This window comes from Eublepharis macularius, chromosome 5, assembly GCF_028583425.1.
Source record: "Eublepharis macularius isolate TG4126 chromosome 5, MPM_Emac_v1.0, whole genome shotgun sequence".
Lineage (NCBI taxonomy): Eukaryota > Metazoa > Chordata > Lepidosauria > Squamata > Eublepharidae > Eublepharis > Eublepharis macularius.
The window spans coordinates 50,488,626-50,502,325 of record NC_072794.1 but is presented as its reverse complement, the minus strand read 5'-3'; the positions used below and the strand labels follow the sequence as shown (position 1 = coordinate 50,502,325).

At 45.7% G+C, this 13,700-nt stretch overlaps 1 protein-coding gene across 1 annotated transcript in view; it reads left to right on the top strand.

Moving 5' to 3' along the window:
- ABCA4 (ATP binding cassette subfamily A member 4) overlaps positions 1-13,700 on the top strand; it is a 165,086-nt gene that overhangs the window by 68,654 nt on the left and 82,732 nt on the right. Inside the window, exon 17 of the mRNA XM_054979825.1 lies at positions 7,877-7,975. Coding sequence (XP_054835800.1) covers positions 7,877-7,975 — 99 coding nt within the window. The remainder of the gene's footprint in view (positions 1-7,876; positions 7,976-13,700) is intronic.

The following is a 13,700-nucleotide window of genomic DNA, read 5'->3' as shown; positions in this document are numbered from 1 at the left end:
TACTTAGTGGCCACTGATAGCAAAGCCTTGAGTTCTCTATCAGCTACAGTTCGACCAATACATTACACTCCTCCCCCCTAAGTCAGAACTGACCTCCTAACAAATATAATCTTTCAGGTGGCTGGGAGTAGTCCGAGTCCGCTGGGACCTTCGTAAGGTCACTTGGGGCGAGGGACAAAGTGCGTCCGACAATTGAGCCGGTGTTTGGGCAGTTGGTAGCCCGTTACTTAGTTCCGCTTGGTTCTCGGGGGTAGTACTTGCCTCTGCAGCCGGTGAGCTGACCGCTGGTGCCTGCTGTGGTATAGCTTCACTGTCCGTTTCTGGAGGGATGGTATCCTGTTCACTGGGCGTTGGTAAGCTCTCGGCTCCCGTTGTCCTGGTCGGCCATCTGCGTCGTAGCTGGTCCACGTGTCTTCGTAGTTTCCTGCCATCCGCAGCGACAACGGCGTATGACACTGGTCCCGTTGTGGTGTCCACGGTCGCAGGCACCCATGGCAGACGTCCGCTGTAGTCGCGGGCATATACGAGATCCCCCGGCTGGAAGGTCCTTACCTCTCCTTCCGGCATGGGCCTTTCCTCATCCGCTAGGTCGGGGTGCAGCCTGTCGATAGTCACGGTGAGCTTCCTGTTCATTAGTAGTTCAGCGGGGCTACGCCCTGTTGTAGAATGCGGCGTGACGTGTTGCTGTAACAGGAACGCAGCCAATCGCGATTGCCAGTCTCCTTGGCTGATTCGCCGAAGGCTGTCCTTTGTTGTCCGCACCATCCGTTCTGCCTGCCCATTGGTGGAAGGGTGGAACGGAGCAGACGTGACTTGCCTGATGCCGTTGTTGGCCAGGAACTGCCGGAACTCCGCTGACGTGAATTGTGTTCCGTTATCTGACACTACCGTGTCAGCCAAACCGTGTGTTGCAAACAGCTGACGTAGGGCCCTAATGACCACAGCAGTAGTCATTGTGGAGACGGGAACAACTTCTAGCCATTTTGAATAAGAGTCCACAACTATTAGGAAGGTTTGTCCCTGAAATGGCCCTGCAAAATCAATGTGGAGTCTCGACCAGGGTGCTCTCGCTGACTCCCAAGGATGTACTGGGGCTTGCGCTGGAGCTGGGCGTGTTTCTTGGCACGGCTGACAGGTACGGACCCATTCCTCGATAGCCCTATCCATGCCTGGCCACCAAACATAGCTGCGCGCCATTGCCTTCATGCGGACTATGCCTGGGTGTCCGCTGTGTAGTGCCTCCAGCACTTGTTGTCTCAGTTTGCTGGGAATTACAACTCTATTTCCCCATAGCAGACAGCCCTTGTGCACTGAGAGTTCGTGCTGCCTAATGAGGAACGGCCGAAACTCTTCGGCCAGCTGGCCTGATGGCCACCCCCTCCACACCCAGTTGAGAACGCGGCTGAAGGTGCGATCTTTAGCAGTGTGTGACGCCACGTCGGAGGCTCTAAGTGGTGGACTCGGCAAGTCTTCCAGCAGCATGATGTGATGAGCTGGAGATGGGTCGTTCCCCTGGTCAGCAAGTGGCAGGCGGCTCAGGGCGTCGGCATGTCCCATTGCTTTGCCGGGGCGGTGCTGTAAGTCGTAGGAGTAGGCAGACATGAACACCGTCCACCGCAGCATTCTGGGCGAAAGGATTTGAGGCGTTTGCTTGTCTGGAGAGAGTAGTCCCAGGAGTGGTTTGTGGTCGGTTGCGATGAGGAACTTCCGGCCGTAGAGGTAATCATGGAATTTTTTCACCCCAGCTACGATTGCCAGAGCTTCCTTGTCTATTTGGGCATAGTTTCGTTCCGCGGCCGACAAGGTTCTTGAAAAGTAGGCGATGGGTGCTTCATGCCCGGTATGCATTCTGTGGCTTAAGACGGCTCCGATACCATATGGGGAGGCGTCGCAGGCGAGTACGAGTGGTTTTTTCTCATCAAAGTGTGTCAGCACGCTCTCTGACGACAGTAGTTTTTTTACTGCTTCAAACGCCGCGGCTTCTCTTCTGCCCCACCCCCAGGGGGCGGAGGAATCTAGAAGGCGGTGCAGGGGTTCTGCAATTGAGGCCTTATGCGGCAAGAATGCGTGGTAGAAGTTTAATAGGCCCAGGAAGGATTGTAGTTCCTTCTTTGATCCTGGAGGAGGTGCACTTTTAATGGCCCGTACCTTTGCTGATGTGGGATGAATACCGGCTGCATCAATGAGGAATCCCAAGAATTCCACACTCTCAGCAGCGAATTGGCATTTCTCTCTCTTTACCTTTAAGCCGGCGTCTTGTAGTTTGCGAAGGACACAGCGAAGCCTCTCTGCAAGTGCGCTTTCTGACTCCCCCGCGATTAGGACATCATCAAAGTACGGAATGACGCCTGGAATTCCGCGTAGAAGTCCTTCCATGATGCCTTGGAAAATTCCTGGGGCGACGTTGACGCCGAATTGTAGTCTCTTAACCTTGAACGCCCCTCGGTGTGTCACGATCGTTTGGGCTTCTGCCGTCGCCTCGTCCACAGGTAGTTGTTGGTAAGCCTGTGCCAGATCAAGCTTGGCAAAAATCTTTCCCCCTTGAAGCGATGCCAGGAGATGGCTCACGACTGGTACTGGGTAGGCATGTTGCTGTAGTGCTTTGTTGATTGTGCATTTATAATCTGCGCAAATTCGGACCGCTCCATTGGGTTTCAGTGGGGTTACTATGGGAGTTTCCCATTTAGCGTGAGAAACTGGCTCCAGGATCCCCTGTTCGATCAGACGATCCAGTTCCTCATCTATCTTTGGCTTGAGCGCAAATGGAACCCTGCGAGGCTTCAGGCAGATGGGGGCCACGGCTGGGTCTAAGTCAAACGAGACAGGCGGTCCTGTGTAATTACCAAGGGCCCCGTCGAAGACTGCTGAGAACTCTCTGCATACTGATGCTACCTCATCACAATGCAGCCGCTGCACGCCTGCGATTTGGATGCCGAGAGGGCGGAACCAGTCGAGGCCAAGTAAGCTAGGTTGGCGGCCTTGAACTACCACTAATCGTAGTGGGCCAATAAAGTCCTTGTACTTTACTTGGAATGTGCCGATGCCCATGATCGGCACGCGGCGGCCTTGGAAGTCTTTCAGCACCATGTTTGCTGATTCAAGATGAGGTGTGGATGACTTTCTGCATATCAGCTCGAGGGTGTGTGACGAGATGATGGATAACGCGGACCCTGAGTCGACTTCCATCTCACATGGCAAGTTTTGGATTTTCACGGTTACTTTTATTTTGTTGCTGCTTGGAGGTCGTAATGCTTGCACTGATGACTCACTAGTCTGGGTTACATTAGCGTGGCGTATAGTGACTGTATGGCAGTCGCTCTTGCGGTTGGGTGCCTTGTTGTAGCCCAGTGCTGACTTGTGGCTGGACTTGGGCGATCCGACTTGGTTCTTTGCGGAGCGACAGGCTCGAGCGATGTGTCCCATCTTCCCGCAGTTCCGGCATTGTGCTTCCCGGAACCGGCAGGACTTCCTCCAGTGAGGTCCTCCACAGCTTGCGCAAGGGGTGCCCTGAAATGTTGTGCCCCCCCCCGGTTGCTTGCCGTGGAACTTAGTTCTCAGGACCTCTTCTTCGTCATCCTCTGATGATGACAGGTCCTCTACACACCCCTGATGTACCTGTTCGGTCCTGCGGGATGATGGGGAAGTGTGCGACTGCCGGACCTCTTTTGCAGACTGTTCTGCTGCTTCAGCAGCGAGTGCCTCCTCATGCGCTGTTTTGAAAGTCAGCTCTTTCTTCACAAAGAGTCGTCTTTGTAGTTTTTCATTTCGCAGCCCACACACCAACCTGTCCCGAAGTGCCATCTCTAGGTCAGGGAAATTGCATTGCTGGGCTGCCTGCCGGAGGGCTGTGACGAATGCCGCTATGGATTCCCCTTGGGCTTGGTTGCGGTTGTAGAACGCGTGTCTGCTGGCTATTTCTGATGGCTGTGGTGAGAAGTGTTCTTTGAGTCTGTTCTTTATTGTGTCGAACGGTGTAGTTTGAAGCTGGGCTGGCGCCACTAGTGCCCGTGCTATATCAAACGTGGAACGCCCACACACGCTGAAGAACGTTGCTCTCGCGAGATCTGTGTCTTCAATCTTGTTCGCCTCAAGGTAGAAGTCGAAGCGGGTAATGTAGGATTCCCAGTCCTCGGCTGTTGAGTCAAACGGTTCAAAGTGGCCCTTAGCGGCCATGTCTGCCTTCTGGACGACGCGAGCGTATGTCGGATGGCGGAGGTGACAATTCCTCACGCTTAAGATTTCAGCTTAGGTCTTGGGGCTGCCTACCCAAGCACCTTGTTAGTGATATCGCTCTGGTATTGGGGCTGCATACCCAATCAGAGATCCCATCCTCGTCGCCAGTATTAAATAGTGGGTTCAGACTTGAAGTAAACCAACAGCTCTTTATTCAGTATAACCACACACACAACAACTACAACTGACAGAAATCCTCAGTATATATACATACCAGTTTTCCCTCCCAAAGAGTTATAGCCAATGAGAACACGTACTTTAGAATACCCTCGTTTGCATAACTCACATACATTGTAACTTATTTACAGCTCAGTGATTGGTCTTTATCTGGCTCTCCTGATTTGCTGCCACCCGTACTTAGTGGCCACTGATAGCAAAGCCTTGAGTTCTCTATCAGCTACAGTTCGACCAATACATTACAGAAACCCTTTTGTCCATGAAAACATTCTAGTGGATCCAACCTCTGATTTAGCCATAACACTTTCTCCGGTTGTAGGTTAGGAATAAGCAGTTTGCACAAAGAAAGGAAGTTACAATCCCCCCCCCCCAAGAATCTGTATTGACACCCATACTATTAATTCATTTATACATGATCCAGAGCCAGGGACGTGCAGTTGAGTATTGTAATTTGTGGAAGATATCAAATCATTCAGGATAGCAAAGACCAAAGTACACTATTAATTCCGGCAGGATATCTCCAAATGGGGTGAATAGTCAACAAAATGTCAAAGGAGATGAAATACAAGTGTACACATTGTAATAAAAAATCCTATATACTGGTTGCTGACAATCAAACAACAGAGGAAGATTGATGGCTTTATGTCTAGTTGGTGGCTTTGTGGAGCATCTGACTGTTAGAATCAAGATGCTGGATTCCATGTGTCCTTTGTCTAATTAGTTGAGGCTCTTCTTGTGTTCCTAATCCTAACTGACATCTAGCGCTTGTAAAATAATCTCACCATTCTTAATATCAAAAAACATTGTTTAGGAAACCTCCTGGAAGAAATAAGCAGTTGAGATCATTTGTGATAAAACGGATTAAATTGACCTGAAGGGAAAAAAATATAGATAAGATTCAAAAAAGGATCATTTCTCATACTGGTATTGTTTACCTAAATGTATGCCAAGAAGAAAACACAAATGTTCATTTAAATGATAATTTGAGATAAGGAACAAAATATGTCAGTATTCATGTTCCCTGAGAGGTGAGGAAACTAGGAGCAGTATGAAAGTGTTCTATTTCCTTTGGATGGCAGAGTACTGGAAATTTATTATGGCTTGTATCGTCTGTTTATTTACAAATATACAAGCAAAGCATAGTTGTTTCCGATCAAGAGATAAACAACCATTGGTGGTCCCTGGCCCCAGGGAGGCCTGCCTGGCCTCGACTGGAGCCATGGCCTTTTTGGTCCTGGCTCCAACCTGGTGGAACTCTCTGTCTAGTGAGACCAGGGCTCAGCTGGCATTACTATCTTTCCGCCGGGCCTGTAATACAGAAATGTTCCGCCAGGCATATGGTTGAGGTTAGGCTAGGCCACCACTGGCCTGGATAGAGGAGAAGGGAAGATCGGATCCCTCCCTATTAGAGGCGTCCACCATCCAGTTTTAAATTGGCAGATTGATTGCCTCTGATTAGCTGACTGTTGCTACCTTGTATATTTTAACTTTATATTGTACTGCTGTGCTGTCCGTTGATTTTAAACTGTTTTAAGATGTAAGTTTTGTTAGAAATTTTTTAACCTGATGTAATCCGCCCTGGGCCTGTTTGTGTGGGGAGGGCAGAATAAAAGTCGAAAGTAATAAATAATAATAATGATAGTGGAATCAAATAGAACACACACTTCAAGGGATAGCAAAATCAAGGGTTCTGTATCAGATTCCCAGAAAGCAAATACTTGAAACTCCACAGGCTGCCTTAAGTTCAGCAAAGCTCAAAGCCCTTTGCCCCTTCCTGTATTCAATTTCAGCCTGTCCAAGCACCTTCTAATTCACTCTCTGTTCCTCTCCTGAACTTGGATATATATATTCTATATCTAGAGATATAGCCTAAGGGAAATGTCTCTGCTCATTAGATGATGAGATGCCAACTAATCATCCCTGCATGTTGGCAAGAAATTCCGTAAATAAAAGAGGTCATAAAATATGTCATGGTTGTGGTTTTCTACTCTCAAGGAAATTTTCCATGAATATTCTTATGATGAGGAATTCTTGAGGATTGCACAGGGTTCTAGGACCTGTTATGGGGTTCATCAAAGTTTGAAAATTTGGTCTCAAATTTTAGGCCTGATATAAAAGTGATACAGGTGAGACAAAGAAGCATTGCTTTGCTACTTTGCCTGGGCTCAGCATCTTATTTTATACTGTGCGGCAACAAAGCAGTTCTACATGCTTCATTGGCAAATAAGAGATCTGAAGAGTTCAGGTGTGCTATCTAAGCATGCATAACTGTGTGTGGATTGCTGCACAGTTTAAAGAAGATGCTGAGCTTATGCAAAGGCTGAACAGGGAAACTCTTTGCTTCACCAGGAAAATGTTTAAATTGGGTCTTAATTAGATGGGATAGCCGTTAGCAGGGGGTTTTTTTCCAGCCGGAACACGGTGGAACGGCATTCCGGCACCTCTTCCAGCAGTCCAGCACTTCCCTGCCAGCCAGCTTATGTGCAGTTTATGAAGCCAGGGAAGCCCCAAGTGGGCTTTAAACTTCACCTGAGAGCAGGGGAATTCCCCTTGTCTCAGCTGAAGCCTTCCTTCTTCCCTCCCTCCCTCCCTCCCTCCCTCCCTTTCTTTCCATGTCTCTCTCTCTCTTTCTCCTTTCCTCCCTTCCTCCTTCCCTCCCTTTCTCTTTCCTTCTTTCCATGTCTTTCCTTCTTTCTTTCCCTTCTTTTCTCTTTCTTTCTCCTGTGTGTGTGTGTGTGTGGCCGCACTGTGCATGATGACGTCACTTCCCAGAAGTCCCGCATGCGTGTATAGTGATGGGGCGCCACCTCCTGTTGGGAGTTGCCCTGAGTGAGAGTTCCCCCACCTCTTTTCCCAGAAAAAAAAAGCCTTAACCATGGCTGGCATTGCAGTTGCAGTTAAGGCCAGTGGTGGGAATAGTGTTTTGTCTTCACTAGACTTTTTTGTTTGCAGAATTTTGAAATAAAAGTTGAGTTTATGGTTCTTCAGTTGGAATCAGACACTTTGTGGTACAATAGAACTTGGCATAGTGATTAGGGTAACTGATGTTGAAGTGGTTAATAATGAGAACTGGGAATTTCTCCATTCAAAAGTTAGCAGGCAGACACGCCAAGGCATATAAAGCAGATTGTTAAACCATCTCTGGACTGAGCCCAGAAGAAAGGTTAATTCTTTAATGAAATTCAGTTTCAGTTTTGAAAACAAAAGTCATTTCAAAGGAGCCATAGATAATGTGTATATTCTTTTCTCCCAGCACCATTGAAAAAAATGTCAGAACTGAGGCTGATCTGCAGTGGGTGGTGTGGTGGGTGGCTGGGCTTTGTTAGAACATCTAATGTGCAGCTTATGAAATTACTTGCTAATGAAATGGCAAGTAATTGTTGCAGTGTAAGACTTCATAGATGGGCTCTTCCCCATGGCAAATACAAAGAAGCTTGTGCACCCTACCAACTTATTTTTGTTTTAGGAGACTACGGGATACCACGACCTTGGTATTTCCCTTTGCAGCCGTCTTACTGGCGTGGATCTGGATGGCTGAAGGCTGAGAAAACAGCAACTGCTGAGGGTGAGTTGTTTGGGGAAACTGCTCTTTGGAAATAGCTTCAAAACCATTGATCCATTTAGAGGTGAATGCACTCTTGCATTCATTATGGGAGCCATTGAAGAGATTAGATGCAGACATACAGTGGGGATCTTAGCAGGTGGCTTTGAACTCTGAGTGGCCCTCTATTATTAAAGTGTTGTTGGAGAGTGAGTCAGTGTTCTGTCTGAAGTCTTCCTAAATTATACTTAAGTTAACTAGCAGCCTGTGAATCATGTCTCTCTCCCTTCTGATATGTCTGGAGATAGCTGACAAGGGCTTTTATGATGTAATGCAGCACACCACTGTATTGATGATCAGAAATCTGAAAGTAAGAATATAGTCAGATACAGCGGCTACCAATATTGAGTAATATTTCACTAGCCAGTATGATGTAGTGATAAGAGATTTGGACCAGGGGCAGTGAGACCCAAGTTCAAATCTCTATTCAGCCGTGAAGCAAATTGTGTCACTCTCTCTCAGCTTAACATGTATCAGGGAGCTGATTGTGAGGATCACTGTCCTGTGCTCCCTGAAGAAAGGACAGGACAAAAATGTGATAGATAGATCTTACTGAAACCATTCTGTGTCATTTCTTTTCCCCTTCCCTGAAAATCTTCCCATGTCCCAAATTTGATGCTAAGGTAGCCTATTGCAATTTATTTATTGAGTTGGCAAGGGGAGTCTTTGTCCCAAGCTTGATGCTTCATAGGTGGGCCAGAGCCCTTTAGTTGCTGTGCCAGAATAAATAACACAGGAAGGCACTGTTCTGTTTCTCACTGCCTTCCCATCTTGAAGTTGACGCACATCAGCAGAGTTCTACAGGAGGCAAAAGAATGGTTTGCTACCTAGTAGGACAGACACAAAATGAAATAGACCCTACTGATTGTGAAAGAAGTGATGTGTGGATCCCATCACTACCCTAAATATATAGTACAGCCAGCTGTTTCCGGCATTTTAAAAGAAGTTCTTGGCACCTTCCTGGATTCCTGGGGAGGCCTTCCTTGCCAGTTTTGCTTGCCAGCTTGTCCAGCAACTGCAAGCTTTCTTGCCTCCTGTTTGTTGAGATTTTATACATCTCAGAATTGACCTGTGGGAGTCCCTTGTAATATGTTTTTTGAAAAGGACAGTTTTATAAAAGGGGTACATAATTCTATTGCTTTTATCCTAGCAGCTGCAGTTCCACTTGGGGTTGCACTGAGAGCTAGCCAGTTTATAAGTTAGGTACCCAGACAAGAAACCTAGATTTCTCCCCCACCAGGTATGCCATCAAAAAAAAGGGGGGAGGGGGCTCACATAAAAAAACTTTTTTGAGTATAACATTTTTTGGGGGGTTGTGTTACACTTGGGGTCAACTTCCTTTTGGACAGCATAATGTTTAAGTGGTTGGGATGCAAATCAGCTCTCTGCTGGTTTGAATCCCTTTACTGCCATGAATTCAGCAGGTGGCCTTGGGTAAGCCACTCCTCTCAGCCTTAGCTATATTATGCGGATAATAATAACACTGACCTTGTTCACTGCTCTGAATGGGGCACTTAGTGTGTATGTGAGCATGTTAAGACTGCAGAACTTTTAAAAACTACTTTTAATTAAGGAAATCCTCCAGACAGACAGCCTCATTGTATTTTCAAAAACTTTAAACCAATTTGGAGGCTCCAGTGTCTGGAAGAGATGCATAAGCAAACTGCCCTTTGTGGGTCTGTTTATCAACAATCCACAAAATCACACTAACAAATGTTGCCATACCACAGAGATGGAGGAGTTGGGGAGGGGAGAAAGAAAATCTGTTCTTTGTATAGCCTTTCTGCTCATCACCACTATAATACTTTATCATCCCCGACAGACTGTTTGCATCTGGTTCTCAGCAGATGAAGGTACTTCTGGGCCAGCAGGGAGCTAATCCCTTCTACAAACACTGGGAAACCTCTCCCATCAGCCACATCCCAGTCTTTACACATGTTAGGGTCAGAGAGAAAAGAGGCAGCAACATTGTTCCATCTGAAAGGGATTTAGGTTGTGTTACGTACTCAGCTGAAAGTACAGTTTTTCTACTGGACACGCTGTGAGAGGAATTCAGAATGATGGAGGATATGTAGGCTTATTACTGCTGACATGCTTTCTTTTCCCACCCCTGACTTCTATCAGAGAGGTACTACAAGGCTATAATTTGCTGATGAAGACTTAAGCAATCTTTGTAAAAATTGCTGAGATACAATAGATGGCACACACACCTATTGTATGTGTAGGTGATTTTTTTGGTCCAATGTTCCCAAACCCCATATTGGCCCTTTCCACATGCCCTTAAAGAGATGGCCCACTCATCAAACACTGGCAGCTTTTCCCCTTGACTCCAGATGTCTCTGTTTTCAAAAAGGTTGCAGGCTGTTTGGCTTCCATTTTTTGGGTGCTTTTTCCGGTAACGCAGGAAAGTACACTCCCAGGAAAGACACTGAAAAAACTGGAAGCCAAACAGCCTGCAACTGTTTTGAAAATGGACACATCTGGAGTCAAGGGGGAAAGCTGCCAGCATTTGGTAAATGGGCCAACCCTTTAAGGACATGTGGAAAGGGCCAGTGTCTCCACTTGTGAAGATGCTGGTGTGCTGACAAATTGGGGTGGAGGGGTGGGATAATTATAATTGGCCAGACACACTGGGACCATGGTGAGCTCCAATTGCATTAGCCCCAATGGCACTACCAGTGTGACAGGGATTTGCTCCAGCCCCTTTGGTGGAGAACTGGCCCTGAAAGCCGAACAAAATGGGGTGCCAATGCTTGGCACATGTGCTGAGGAATACCTACCCTGGTTATATTCATAGAAGCGTTGCAACTTTTGAACTCCAAAAGTTCATCTATTTAGAGCAAAACACCTGGATAAAAATATTGTTAAGTTCCATTTTTCTAACAGTAATTTCATCCAGTATAATATAGTAGTATAACTGATTGTCATTATTACAGTTGCCTGGCTGACATTTCGCTGGCTTGTTCAGTTTTTCAGTGCCTGAGGGAACTAGCAGTGAAACAAGAGGTTAAAACTGAGTCAGTTCATGTGCCTCTTCCCACAATGGCCAGTAGAGAAGTCCTGTGGCAGCTACTGATCTAACACTTACCTGTTAGGGAGCAAGCAAGGGCACCTAGCCAATTCGGAAGCCCCCTGCCCAAAATCAAGCAGAGATGTCCCCAGGGACAGAAACTGTCTGCCACCTCTCATTGGTGGAGATAAGCATTCAGATTTATTTCTTCCTTCACACACACAGAAGCCAAGATATGGAGCAAAAGCAAACAAGATCTGGGCCGTTTCCACATGGCTTACCTTTTGCTGGGATGCAGCGTGTTCTCGCGCGAAATGTTGCGATAACAGCGTCTTCCTGGCACGATTTCGCTGTATCCCGACACTGTAGACACTGTATCCCGACAAAAGGTAAGCCATGTGGAAATGGCCCAGGATCAGCAGTGGAATTCTTAGCACCAAAAAGGGGGGGCAAACTTATTTTGAGGGATTATGTCTGTACGCACGTTGTGAGGATTGCTCCAGTGGCCTCAGAATAGTCGTGGCCCCTTTAACAAGTGGGTGGCAGCCTTACAGATCATCCCTGGCCTGACTGGGGTTTCCTGGCCTCTAAAGTCTCCCATGCTCCCGTCACCTGTGCTCCTCCTGAGCTCAATGCAGGGTGTCTTATCCAGTGGGTAGGCTGTAGCGTCATTCAGGACGAGGAGTCCTGGGTAGCCTGACTGGGCTCTGCATGGAGTAGCCCCGCTCCCCTCTTACTGACTCTCAGCTTCCTTGCGCCTTCTCGTCTCCCTCTCTTGCTCTCCACCTCCACCACTCCGCTCTCCAACACCCCACCCCTCCCTGGGCTGCCCGTCTTCCTTTTGAAGCTCCCATCCCGCTGCTCTGCCCTGCCCTTCCAGCGTGGCGTCTCATGCTGACCTGTCACACACCTTAACAGTGTAAATATGAAAAAAAGAGAAGACTGGTTCATTGCAGCAAAAGGCCTTTCTCCATCCCTTTGCACTGCCTCACTTGTGGTAAACTGGAGTAAAATTTAGTAGGAATGAAAAACTCACCTTGGAGACTGAAGCAGTAAGTACACCAAAAAGCCAATATCCTACAAAATAGGAAATAATTTTGTAGAGAAAGTACCATCCATAGTTGTCACCCAAGCCTTACTTACAGTTATTGAATTTTAGGGACAAAACTTCCTTAGGGAGTCGTTAAAAACCCTAGTCTTCTAGAAGATAAGTTTCATGATGTATATAAATCTTGGAGAGGCATATCTGTAGTTAAACAAACAGTCAAAAGTTCTATACATTTTGTAGTTCACATAATAATAATTGTATTATAAAAAAGAAATGTCAAGTTCTCTAATAAAAAAGACATATCAAACAGGTAAATCTTTAAATGTCTAAGAGGCATGCATTTCTGATGACCTTGGTTTTTTTTAAACTGCCTCCAGGGAAATGTTGCTATTTAACCCTAGTACTACTATCCCAACTTGCTTATTTTTCCAGGAGAGAAACATTTAAAAAAGGACTTTTAATACGACCTGATTATAAATAGTCAGTTATAGACAAGTAAATAAATGGAGATAAGGAGAATGTTGCAATTTACTTTGAATCCTCCTTGGGGATCACAAGTTTTAAATGAATTTATTTGTAGACAATGTGATAATTTATCTGATAGATCCAAAAAACTCCTTTAGGGAATTAATTAAGAAATTAAAAGATTAATGTAAAGTGTCTGAATATAAAATAAATTTTGGAAAAAAAACCCTGAAGCTTTTACATTCTTGATGCTCTATCACTTTTTAAAGGGGATTCTGTATTTCAAAAAATTAGAATTAATAGCAGAGCATTAAAGTATTTAGGATTTATGATGTCTAAAGAATATAAAATTTTGTGAAGCTGAATTATAATCATATTCTTGAAAATATCAGGTTTAATCTGGTGATATGGAAAAGTTATAAACTCTCATTTCTTGGAAAAATCAGTGCCATTAAGATGATGGGTGGCCCAGACTAGCCTGATCATGTCAGATCTTGGAAACTGATTAGTATTTGATGGGAGACCACCAAAGAAGGCCAGGGACCGGGCGGGTCACTATGCAGAGACAGGCAATGGTAAACCGTATCTGTTTGTCTTTTGCCTTGAAAAACCTATGGGGACACCCTAAGTTGGCTGGAATTTGATGGCACTTTACACACACACTCCTAAGATTGATATTGTTCAATAACTTTCCAGAATATGTCCCAGATAAAAGTTTAGTAATAGTAATAGTTTTATATGGAACAATAAAAACCGAGAGTTAAAATGAAATCAGCTCAAATGATTTGTATAAAGGGAAGATGTCATATTCCAAATATTAAAAATTATTTTATTGCTTTGAAGCTGCTTTGGATCAAGGAATGGTTTAGACCAGAAGATGATCTCTCCCTGTTAATGGTTCAAAGTGCCTTTATTAAGATGTTTCTGTATGTATGGCGATGGTTAAGGAATGCAGAAAGGAGAAAAATCTAGGAAGGAGATAATAACATAAATAAATGATCTAACATTAATTTGGAATAAGATGAGAAGGCGAATTGCTCCAGCTACCTCCTTATTAACATCAACAGTGAGGGGAAAGTATGTAGCTGCAGATAAGAATTATATTCAAATAGATGTCCTCACAAGTAGAAATCTTTAATAGCTGCCTGATAGCTGTGGTGAAATGG